Genomic DNA, 13,123 nt, shown 5'->3' with positions numbered 1-13,123 from the left:
CTCAAAGAGGTAGAATATGGATGCAGAATATGGTCATGCATTAATATGAATAAAGCTTTAATATGTGCTTTATAAGTACTAATAAACAGCCAATATCCTATAGTAATATGCATTCTAATAAGCAACTAGTTAATACTGAGAATTGGACCCTAAACTAAAGTGTGACCAATATTTTTTTCTTTATAATAGTATGAGCCCGATCTTACACCCGGCGCAATGCAGCGCCAAGCGCGATGCAAGTGTTTTTTGCTAGTTTCAGCCCGACGCAGTTATCATTTTCACATCCAGCGCCACGTTGTTTAAATAGCAAATCCATTTGTGCGGGGGGTGCTGGTCTGAAAACGAGGTGTGTTCTGGCGCATATTCTGCTATTTTGAGGCAACAGAAATAGGCCGCTCTTTAAATAACAAAAAAAATATTGCGCCAACTGGAACCTGGTCTAAAGGCAATGGCCAATATTTTTTTTGTTATTTAAAGAGCGCGTTAGTAATGTGCGCGTACACTCTGCTTATTACACAAACAGGGATGCGCAGCAGCACACAAACATGCCAAATAAATAAAAGATTATTATTGTGTACATAAAGATATGGTGGAATCTGGCTTGTCCCGTTGGTGGTCTCCTGTAGATTTTACCTCGCGCACGAGCAGATCCGTTTGCGCTCTGGAGACGGCTTCCGTCTTTCCACTATCAAATTCCACCATGTAAATAGCGAATCTGCCATGGCACGAGCGCAACTGGCATTTAAAGGGAATGGGAAATGAGACTCTGATTGGTTTAACGCACGTAAATCCCAAAATACAGCCATTACTCATTAAGAGAATAGGGACAACCCTTTTAGACCATGCGGCAAGTGCGCCGACTATTTTTGCCATCGTTGAACTAGCAAAAGTGGATCAAGACACGCCCTAAGTGAACTTGTGCCCTGCGCTTAGACCATGTGCTTAGATTGTTAAAATAGGGCCCAGAATCTCTTATATTAATACTAAATATTTTTTTTCTCTTTTTTATCTGGAATGTGATGGGCAAAAAGTTTGTTTCATAACAAAAGTGTGACGTGCTCTCACAGACGTTAAGCTGGTCAAGTAAGGTATCGTGGCTGGTTTAGTGGTTCAGGTGGTGAGGTCAAACCAACATACTAGCATCCAAATCACAACACACTGTATGCTTGTTATTTTAGCCGGAATAGACTAAAGTCGGATGTGTTTGCTTCAGTCCAGGGAAGGGCTGTGCTTTTTGTAAAAGGGGACTTTTCACAACAGCAGATGAAAGATTTGGTGCTCCATTTGCAATGAAAGAAAAAAAGACTGTGAGGAAATGGTTATTATTGCGGAGGCTGTCACATCGAGGGCTTGTGTAAGACAGAAAACAGCCCCCTGGGTGTTCAGGAGGAGTGCAGGGCCGTTTGCTTTCACTGTATTGCTGAGGCTTTAGAAGGGGTTTGTGGTTGCTATATTGAAGTGGCTGTGAGCCAAAAATGCATGATTAATTTTTGGAGATGTTTTCTCTCACATCCCCTCAAGTCCAGATGTCAGACAAAGATGCTGCATGTGAACTTTACTTCAGACTCCCACTGGAGATTAAACGCGCTTTGTTGCATCTTGGCGTTGTGAAGTTCTCAGACCTGCAAGATCTGCTCAGACTTTTGGTTGAAACACCAGTTCTGACATTATGGGAAATCTAGTTTAAGCAGATGGTCTTAGCTAGTTTAAACTTTACATTATCTGTATGTATATAACCATGAGCCACTAACCATGAATGGATACTTTTATAAGTCAGTTTTAAGTCTGCTGGTCTGCCTGCCTGAAAAGTGTACAACATACACCTAAAACCACCGAAATTTCAGCTTGACCAGACTGGGAGACCAGTTAAGTCCAGCTTGGGCTATAGTTTAAGCTTAGTTTTTCCTCCCAGTGGAGACCAAGATGTTAGTGCCAAAGGAACTTTCTGGAGTGAGGAGTTTCCTCAGAAGTGATGTCAGTTTCGAACACTAAAGTCACTGAAGACTTTCGAGCATCTTAATATTCTTTAAACAACCTTTTTACTATTTCTGATGGTGTTTGACTGATACACACAAAGCCAGTGCGTGTATTCACAGGCGCTTACAAATTTTGAAAAAGTATTTGTTTCGATTTGCATCTGGAAACGGCATTAGATTTCTGAGCCACCGCTTGAAGGCTTTATACCTTTATTATTTAGTCATTTGCTCTCATAAATCCAGTACACAAGATCTGCCTATAAAGAACAAACACATATAACATAGACGCTCCCAACCACACGCTCGCTTTATTGACTCTACTGAAGATATATAAATAACAGCATGGATGAAGAGTGTAATAGCTAAAGTTTCTCTCTCTGCTTTATTGAGCATGTAAATAAGCGCTGGAGCCACGTTCCCTCACCACATCTCTATAACTTTATAATTTACTGACTCTCTTAAACAGCTCCACCACACAAGCAGGAGTTTCTGAAATGAACAAATATGGCTTGTTGTTGGGTTCACGCAGCTCGAGTTCTCTCCTCCATTACCCCGTTTACAAGTGAACATTAAAAGCCCTGCTGTGTCACGCTAACAATAGTGTCCATTCACTCACAACTGTGCTAATGTGAAAGAAGCCAGTTACTCGTAGAGGTGTACGACTTTTTCAAAGGACCACCGAAATGAAACGGCTACAAACGTGATGACGATTCCATGTGTGTGTCGGTCGTACTCGTAAAACACTGACGTCAGCGTAGACCCGGCCACTCTGTCACCCAAACTAACCTCTAAACCTTCAGAGCGCTGCTTTCAGAAGCAGTTGGTGTTGGATTCAGATCTGTCAAGCTCTGGGCTTGATTGTTTAGGATCAGTTTTATTGCCATGGAAATTATGGCTAATTCTACATCAGCCATAAGAAATACAGCCTAAGCCATGTATCGGGGTGGTTTGGTGTAGCGGTTTAGCAGTCACGCTAAACTCTGTGTTCCATTGACTTCAATTCATAATGCAGACGTGGGAGAGACGAGTGACTCTCTTATTTACATATAATATAGGTTTAAAGCAACACTATAGGAACATTTTTTACCTTAAAGTAATGTTTCCAAAATCGTATCAGTGGTTCATCAAGTCGTAACAGGGTGAAAGGCACTTCTGGATTCGCTTTGCGGCCCTATACAGTATCTGCTATAACAGGGATGGGCAACTTTGGTCCTGGAGGGCCACTGTCCAACAGAGTTTAGCTTCAACCCTAATCAAACATACCTGAACAAGCTAATCAAGATCCTCAGGATTACTAGAAAATTACAGGCAGGTGATTTTTTTTCAGGGTTGGAGCTAAACTCTGTAGGACAGTGGCCCTCCAGGACCGAAGTTGCCCATCCCTGTGCTATAACCACACTATGCAAGTTTGCCAAACCAGGTCGCGTTTCTGTAGTTCGAATGAGACGTAAGGAAACTACAAATTTGACTTGCTTTACGTCAAGCGTTACAATAGTCATTATTTAGGTTTTCTTCATTTCTGATGTCGCAATACATCATACTTTCATGAAATCATGCAACATACTCTACCTTGTCTGTGGACATCGTTCATTCCAAAGCCGGTGCTGGATAAACAGTGAGCGTGCGTGTGACAGTCGGCTGCGGGCGGCGAAATTATTTACGACAGCGGTAATGGACAATTCCGCTTCCAACCTGTAGGGCGAGCGAAGAGGAAAAGTTCCTTAGTGTTGCTTAAAGAAAAAATATAAATTTATATTTGTGTGTATATATGCATATACATGTTTTTTATTTATATCATGCTTAATTTTATAAAAATATATTTTAACATATTTTCTGCTTTAAAAAATAATAATATCTCTATTCAGTAATGACACATGATCAAAAATAGCATTAAAGACATTTATCATTTTTATTTAAAATAAATGATGTTCTTTTCAACTTTCTATTCATCAGAGAATGCTGAAAATGTTTCCACACACAAAAAAAAAATGAAGTAGCGCACATCTGTTTTCATCATTGATAATAATATTAAATGTTTCTTGAGCAGCAAATTATCATATTAGAATGATTTCTGAAGGATCATGTGACACTGAAGACTGGAGTAATGATACTGAAAATTCAGCTTTGATCACAGGAATAAATCACACTTTACTACTGTATATATTCACATAGAAAAAAGTTATATTAAATTGTAATATTGTTTCACAATATTACTGTTTTATTTTATTTTTGATTAAACAAATGCAGCCTCGGACTTCTTTCAAAAACATTACTTCAAAAATCTTACCAACCCAGAACTGTTGAATGAAAATATTGAGCAAAATTCAATTTTGGTCAGTTAGTCATATATTAGATAATAAACTTTTCAGGATACTGTATTTTAAAGATAATTATGTAAAATCCAAATAAGCTTTACGTATCTTTAATGGAAAGGGTTTAAACAAAGTTTATTATTCTCGTTCAATGAACCAGCATTCTCTAAGACAATAACAGTTTCCATGCGGTAGACAATTTTAAGGACACAGTTACTATAACTCAGGACTTTAAAGAGTCTCCAGCAGGAGAGAGATGCCCGGGTCCCTGATCGCCTGCATGACCGTGCCATAGTCCTGCGTGAGGACTGTGAACAGAGGAATAAACTGCAATGTCTGTAATGTAAGACTCCTGACACAGTGCTACAGCAGATCTCGGTCCTTGCAGAGCCGAACCATGTGTAACCATGTGTCCCCCCAGATGTGTTCGAGGACTCGCAAGTGCCCTGATGGAAGAGTGGAGTAACATCTCACAGCAAAAACTGCCAAATCTTTCTCAGTCCATGAAGATGAGATGCACTGTAGCACTTAAAGCAGCTTTTCATATTGATCCCGCTCTGTTCAGGGACTCATTATTTACAAGTTAAAGGGTAACTCTCGCCAAAATTTAACCTAGGCTCTTTTTGTTAAAACTTTCGTGTAAAAGCATAATTAGAATGGAAACGCCACTTTTAAGATTGACCGTATTTTCGTTTTCAGTCAAAATGCCTTTTGAATGGGAGTGCTAGGGGCACTACAGTGTTAGCATCAACATCGCTATTTTTAAAACACTAAAAAGGCTCGACACAACATGAAACTGTGCTTGAAGTATCACCAGGGGCTCTACACATGAACTCCAGCATTGACTACATTGCTTGTGTACACAGAGTTTACTAAAAAGAAAGGTTTTGTACGACTCACTTTATCAGTTAGTGTTTCCGGTGGCTGGAATTTTGTCAGTCAAAAGTAGTCGATCTCCGAATGCAACGTAATGAACTGACTCCATATGAGGAAATGGTCATGAACTTGTAATTTCAATGAAAAGCATGATAACTTAGATAAAAAATTATCCGTGAATTTGTATGGAAACAAGCTTTAGGAGCTTTCCATCTTTACTCTCCTCATGTTACGTTGCATTCGGAGATCGACTACTTTTGACTGACAAAATTCCAGCCACCGGAAACACTAACTGATGAAGTGAGTCGTACAAAACCTTTCTTTTTAGTAAACTTTGTGTACACAAGCAATGTCTCATTTGTTGAATCTTTTTATGAATATGAAGACATGTTAAGAAATTTGCTGGAAAAAAGCAGTAGAAAGTGAGAGGATGTTTACACATATACAATGAAGGATGGCTCTGTTTGTTTGAGTGTTTCAGAGAGTCTGTAAATGTGCTGACCAAGACATTTCACAATGTTATCTGTCCACAGTGTCTGTTCCTTTTCACAGTGTGTTCTGCGTGTGGGAAACCCTAGTCTCAGACATAAAGCAGAGCTGAGATGACTAATCTACAGACCTGCTCGCTGTAACTCACACACACATCGCTTCATTCTGCGAGCGAGACAGCGCTGTCTGTCCATAAGTCCAGAACAGAGGGACTTTGAGGTCTGATTGTGGGTCAGATGGGGTAAAAATGTGAAATACATCCAAAACCTATAGTGAAGTCTGCCTTGAAATCTGGCAATGGTTTACTGTTGGAACAGCTGTCATGTTGGATGCGTGCCTATGATGCCTTACAATTTAAAATGCAAATTAACAAAGTTCTTTGTTTGCAATAGTTGATTGCAACTATAATCTTTTAATTTCTCACTTGCGTGCATTATAAACCAAGAAGATCTGTATGTATTACAAAGAGGGTGTTTTTGTTGTTTATAAAGATTTAATGTGCGGCGGTAGCATGTAGATGCTAGTGAACTCTTTTGTTTTGACTAGCGTGGCTTCCTGCACGTCTGAGCCTCGTTCGGAGGGTTTGTATTGTAAACTACACTCTTAACTGCTCAGCTGTCACTGAATAATGAACTGTTTTCATGCATGATTAACGAAATGTACTGCTGGTTTCATTCTTGATAAATGGTTGGTGTGTGTGTGTGTGTGTGTGTGTGTGTTGTTTTTGTTGTCAGCGAGTTCAGTGAGTGTAAATGTGTTTATATTGTTGAAGTCTCTGGTAAACTGTATTGTCTGAAGAAACAAGTTGCTTATGCTTGTACAGAAACACAGAGGATCTGTTCCAGAACTACTGTAGTGAGCTGCTGCTGACAGAAAACTAACCATGAAAATAATAAGTGTGTGTGTATATATATATATTATATATATATATATATATATATATATATATATATATACACACTATATATACACACAAGAAATGCAACAAATATTAATTATATTATTAAAATAATATTTTTATATACTTGTATACTTGTATCTATATATATACTGTATATATATAGAAGTATAAGTATATATATATATATATATATACATATAAAATGTATATACATATAACATATACAGTATATATATATACACACAAGAAATGTATTGTTATGGCTCAAAAATAAAAAGTAAAACTGCTTACAATATCGTTTACTGGATGTGATTGACATTGAAAAAAATGGCTTTGTTTATACTTGATTTACTTTTTATTTGATTTGTGCTGAACGAAAAAAATAATAAATAAAATGCAGTATTGCAGTAATAAAAACTATATATATATATATATATATATATAAAACACTGGCCAGGAAAAGATTCAATGTAAGCAGCGACCTTGTGTGAAATTGAATCAGTCGTCACAGACCTCTGTTGTGAGAGAGAAAGTAGAGATCAGCTGTGCATTTTCATTTCAGTGAGAAATATGATGCAGTTTACAAGTAGATATTTAACAGTTTTATTGTAATATTACATTTCACTTTTTTTAAACTCTATTTACAGCCTGCTTGTCGTCTCTTGTGGCTGAACTGCACAGTGTGTTATGACTCATGTACATGTGATGTCACGTTTATGTATGATGGACGAGGCCACAAGAGCAAGCTTTATTAGGTCATTATTGAGGTCTGATCTGAATCGAATCAGACCTGAAATAGATGGTTGCAGTTTCCAGGGAGATTGTTGTCAGGGCAAACCTGATGTTTGGAAGCATCGATTAACAATGTTGTTCATTGCGTCTCTGCAGGCTGCAAATACAAACGCCAATGAGATTTTTGTAAAGCATGGATTGAAGAAAGAAAGCTTAGAGTGATTTTAAATATGTAATGCTCAGCTGGGCTAGTCTGTGAATCAGCGATGTCGTCAGTCAAATGAAAAGTCTAGGCCGAAGAGTTGTCGTTTACTTTAAGGTGGAGATGTCATGTACTTGTTTTTCTTCTTTCAGCCGCCTATCCGAGTCAACCCGAGACACTAAACACGCTGGAGCATTATGATGTCATTGAACCACACCTGCTCATTGGAGGACAGCAGAGACCGGTTAGTCTCATCAAGTCAATGGTAAGTCACTGGTAAAATCAAGCCCCCAATTTCTTTCTATTTCAATATCTTTTTTTTTTTATCTTTTTTTACATATCCAGCTTTCTTTAATGTGGAATGTTGAAAGTGGTCTGCAAAGTTCCAAAGCACAAAGTCAATCCAAAGGGAGTTATTCTCAATATCAGTGTCATTGTTTCTGAACTCCGTTGTTGCCTTGAGTTTTTTTTTTCCGGGAACGAACACGTCACAATATTCCTCATTTATGAGGCCTGGTTGAGTTAATTAGTAGTGTGTTGAAATTCACGGTAATGGTAAGGTGCGGGACATTTTACAAACACGCTCAAAGCGCTTGACCAATCACAACACACTGCTCCAGCCGACCAATCAGAGCACAGTGTGCTTTTCAGAAGGAGGGGCTTCATAGAGGCAGGAACTAAACAGAGCGTTACTGACAGACTGGGAAGAGAGGAGCTGCAACAATGGAGAATATGGGGAAAATAATGTGTTTCAAGCATGAAAAAACAAAATCTTTTTACTTTTTAAATATGGCAAATAGGCATAATAGGTGCTCTTTAGGGTTGCATATGCCATTATACACATATTGCATTGTCAATACAAGGTCTTGACCAAAAATTGATGTACCTCTTGATGGAAATAAATGTTGTGATGTTATTTCCATCACGTTGACATATTGACACTGCAAGAGTCCAGCACTCTGTAAAGTCTCCTCCAGCACATCCCAAAGACTTTCAATGAATTTAAGCTCTGGACTCATAAGTGCAAATTCATGTGTAAAAATGATTCTTCAAGCTCCTCCCGACCATTCTTTCACAATTTGAGCCTGATGAATCTTGACTTTGTCATCCTGTGGCCATAATGTGTTTTCCTACATGGTTGTTTAAGAAATGAAAAGCTACACACTCCATCAGTTAGAAGAACTCTTGCCAAACATATAACATGTTAGAAACATCATAACCACTGTAATAATGGCCCTGTCATAGACTCTTAAGCATTTGCCATTTTAAATCCAAACAGCAGCCGGGCAGTGTATGTTGACTTTGAAGTTAGACTTTGAAGATAAACGTGTTCAGTACAAACTATGATCACATGCCTGTTCTTTTTTGAACAAGGAGTGAGTTTGAACAGTTTGATATGTTTTGGGAAGCAGCAAACAGACCTGCATATGAGGGAACATGAGTCCTGGAGGGGAAATGTTGCTTTTGTCCTTAATGAAAAACATTTCTCAACCAATTTATGGAATGAAGACATACAGGACTGTTTTGAAGCCCATTTGTTTGTTAATTTATTTACTTGGAGTGTGTTGTTTTCTTACTGGAGTTTTTAAAAAGGTTTTATGGACAATTTTTTACATGTGTACTGCCGTGAGCAACAATCATTAAGATTAAACCAGACCACCTAGGGATCTGTGTGTGAGTGTGTGAGTGTGTGAGTGTGTGTGTGTGTGTGTGTGTGTGTGCGTGTGTGCGTGCGTGCGTGCGTGCGTGCGTGCGTGCGTGCATGCGCGTGCGTGCGTGTGTGTGTGTGTACTTGTTTTACCTACATTTTGAGGACCAAATGTCCCCACAAGGATTGTAAAACCCGAGATCCGAGATTGTGGGCAACAGCCAGTTAATGAACATACTAAATAATGTTTATTTGAAAATGTAAAAATGCAGAATGTTTTCTGTGATTAGGTAGGGTTGGGGATAAGGGATAGAAAATCCAGTTTGTACCGTATAAAAACCCTTACACATATGAAGAGTCCCCACAAAGATACCAGAACCTAACATAACATACCAAACATAAATTGTTATTATGACAGTTATGACCTTATCACCCTCACGTTTTTACAAACCCAGACTTTCTTTCTCCTGTGGAGCACAAAATAATACATCTTTACACATTTTTTCCATACAATCACAATTCATAGTTCACTTCTCAATGTCAAAAAAGGACAAAAAGTATCATTGAAAAACACCCAAAATCACATTTATCTCCAATTATATATATTAAGGAACAGACAGTAATTTTAATCTCTAAAAATCTAAAAATTAATTAAAAAATAATTAACAATATATAATAGTGTAGGCTTTAAAGGGTTAAAATTGATCTTGTGTTCCACAGGGGAAATAACAGCATAAGCAACATGAGGGTGAATAATGGATGGCAGTACTGGTGTATTTAGCTGAATTATTCCATTTAACTTGGTCATTGTAAAATGCACAAGTTCTCCTTTACAGCCCTTGTAGATTTGCATGCATTTTTCCTTTTATTTATGGTGTTTTGGCTTTAATAGGACAGTCAAGGGAGGTAGTTACTAGAGGAAAATATAGTATTTGAAATGTAGAAATGTATCGGGACATGGCACAGTCTGGACCCCCATCATCACAATCAAGCACATGCGCTATCCGCTGCGCCAAGGCTTCAACTTCACATGTGTTTTTCAGATCATTGTTCTTCCTCATGACCCAGTTGGCATCGGCTCACTGACTGACACAGTGACTTTCTCCTGTACAGTTTCCTGGAGCAGCGCAAGAACATCCCTGAATACTCCCAACACCACACACCAAGGCTTTTCAGGGATGAGGCTTTTCAGCTGGAATGCTGAGTTTTGTTTTTGTGGGACATTTTTTAAATATACTGACACTTTAAACTTTTGTTTCGTCCCTTTTTGCTCCAGTCCTCCAATGGCTGTTTAGATCCTCCTGGTGGTCTTCGATAAAATTGAGATGGGAGGTAATGTTATTGTTGGAGACCAGTGATTATTCAGTAATGCGAGGCTCTCTCGTTCCTTTGCAGTAGATTTATTAATTGGTGATGGAGATTTTGACTTGTCAACTGATTTGTTTACTGATTCTTTTTGTAGGCCACCAGTAAGGAGAGGATGAATACTTATATAAGCCAGTGTCAGTCACGTCTGAAAGCTTTGTTGAGTTTTTTCGTACTTCTTGCTTTGAGGTTTTGGACCCTTGCAGTGATTTAACTTTGAATCCTCTCTGAGGAACCCTTACAATGGTGTTAAATTTGCTCCATTTGTTTGCTTAACTATGGATTTATGGAGGTCAGAGTTGTTAGTGGTGGTTTTGTAACCAAGGGAAATCCATAAGAGCTTCAACCCCCAAATGTCTTCTCGTCAGAGATTTATACATGCAAGAACATGCACTCTTATGAACCCACAAACTCCCAACTTATTCCATGCGGTTTAATCATTTATCAACCAAGACAGTGAATGTTACGTCCATGTGTTCAATAAAGATGACGTATATTACAACGATTTTACCATGGAAAAGAGTTTGGAATCACGTATTTTACTTTGGTTTCTCTGTTTTTCATCACTTGCATGAAGGTCAGCCCATATTCTAGGTCAAGTTTGTACTAAACACTTAGCAAACTTTCCCTCACGATCTGATTTACCTTGTGTGCATTTGTCGCGACTGTAACCGTGCATTGACATACATATGCAATGACGCATGTAGCTCTTCATGTTAGACAGATGATTCATGCTTATTTCTGCTGTATTTTGTCAACGCCTGGCTGGTTTAAATCCATTTCCCTCAGAGCCTCGGAATAAATCTGCCGAACTTTCAGACTTACAAAGCGTGAAGAGAATTAATGTCAGAGAGAATTGAAACATAAAACTAATCCTGACAGCTATAGACCTCCGACACAATGGCGGATTCATTTTATCCTGCATTAAAGCCCACTCAAAGCTGGAAATATGCTTTCTCTCGCTGTCTATTGGTCTGAGACCTGGCATTGTCTGTTACGCTGCAGTTGGACTTCATCTTCCATGAATATTACTTACAAAACATGAAACGGCTATTGCAACCCATTTCACTTTCTAAACATTTAATGAGAATAAAAATGTAAGACCACATATTTATTATTCAGTCTATCAGGAATATGCGTTTTTGTACTAACCGCTTGGTCATTGACTTTGTGAATAAACCAGCTCTTTTACTCACACTATTTACTCATTAAGTCATGCAACTGAATCCATAAACCCTCACATAACATTTCAAATTATTATCAGTAAATCAAAACCAAGTAAATGTTGAAAAGCAAGCGATCAGACTCTTTGACAGTTAGAAGGGTTCACCTTCACAACATGGTGTCCAGAAGTGTCACAGGTGTGAGTAATTATGTAATCAACCAATCAGCTGCCATCTTTTCAAGTGGCAATCAACCAATTATGACAACCAGCGTTATATGGGTAGATGCAGATGAAATGCTAATGCAGCAACAGTTTTTTAGTGAGACGGTTTAGTCAATTTTTATTTTTATTGGAACTTAAAAAAGAGAAACTTTTTATGCGTTTTGGCCATTCATTTACACGACAACTACATTTTAGGAGGCCTAAAAATGCAAACTTTTGAAGGCGTTTTGTTTCTGAAGTTTTTGAAAACGATACCATTATCTAGTGGTGGCAGATCGAGGCTTCGTGGAACACTGAAACAGTTGAAGCAAATGTGCCGTATTGTGTCAAGGCTTCGAAACAATCCGACACCCGTCTCCACGGTGACCCCTAGTGGTCAGAACAGTGTAAATGCAACAAAAACCTGGGCCAAACATGCATAAAAACACGTTTTGCAAACATTTTTTTGCAAATTGGAAGTAAAATCTTTCAAATGCAATTATCGAATCATATAATAAGAGTATCAATTGTCTATATGTTCTTTTATCAATTGTCAGGGTTTGTTTTGTTTGTTCTATGAATGGCTCAGCTAACAGGCCAATAAGAGACCAACTGCCATTATTCATTTTAATTAAACTAATGTCTAATTAAAACGTCTAAAAACGTCTTTAAAATGTATAAAACTGATCAGAGATCAGGTAAAACCCACAGACACTTGTTCGTTGGTTCTCAAAGACTCATGATTCATGGATTGACAAAGATAATTGCCCCCAGCGGTGAACCATTGAAATTTCGAAGTATTTCGAAACAGTTATGACGTAATGAAGCCTTGTTTACTGAAATCAATCGAACCGTTGATTCGGAACAAAAGATTCGTAAAGGTTTCGAAGCTTCATGAAGCAGTGTTTTGAAATTGTCATCACATGTGCATGTGTATTACGTGTTCAGTCTATAGGCGTGTAGTCTTTCTTTAAAAAGTGACATCGCCATCTACTGGCCTGGCAGCAGAATACCGCATTTTTAGTCGTTTCCGTGGATCCATCGTTTTGACAGCATTTTTTAGTACATATATATATCTGTGTGTCTTTGTCTGATTTTAGGGTCACCCTGGATCACTAAAGGTGCTGATTGAAGTGGACGGGGAGCAACTGCTACTTGCTTTACAGAAAAATGAGTAAGTCTTCCATTATTTTCTCTCTTTACCAAATACTAGGTACCATGGTACAATGATGGTAACAGACGGTAGTACCATGGCA

General features: G+C 38.2%; 1 protein-coding gene across 2 annotated transcripts in view; it reads left to right on the top strand.

The window, feature by feature from the left end:
* The window catches only part of adam12a (ADAM metallopeptidase domain 12a), a 113,535-nt gene that overhangs the window by 15,134 nt on the left and 85,278 nt on the right, over nucleotides 1–13,123 (top strand). For both annotated transcript variants that reach the window (XR_014032097.1, XM_081392828.1), the window contains exons 2-3: nucleotides 7,641–7,753; nucleotides 12,968–13,041. Coding sequence is in view for 1 of the 2 variants with exons in the window: in XM_081392828.1 (XP_081248954.1) it covers nucleotides 7,641–7,753; nucleotides 12,968–13,041 (187 nt within the window). In the remaining variant the exon portion in view is untranslated. The remainder of the gene's footprint in view (nucleotides 1–7,640; nucleotides 7,754–12,967; nucleotides 13,042–13,123) is intronic.

Source organism: Scardinius erythrophthalmus (assembly GCF_964197995.2).
Source record: "Scardinius erythrophthalmus genome assembly, chromosome: 18".
NCBI lineage: Eukaryota > Metazoa > Chordata > Actinopteri > Cypriniformes > Leuciscidae > Scardinius > Scardinius erythrophthalmus.
Note: the sequence above shows the minus strand (reverse complement) of the source record. Positions and strands in the feature narration are given on the sequence as shown.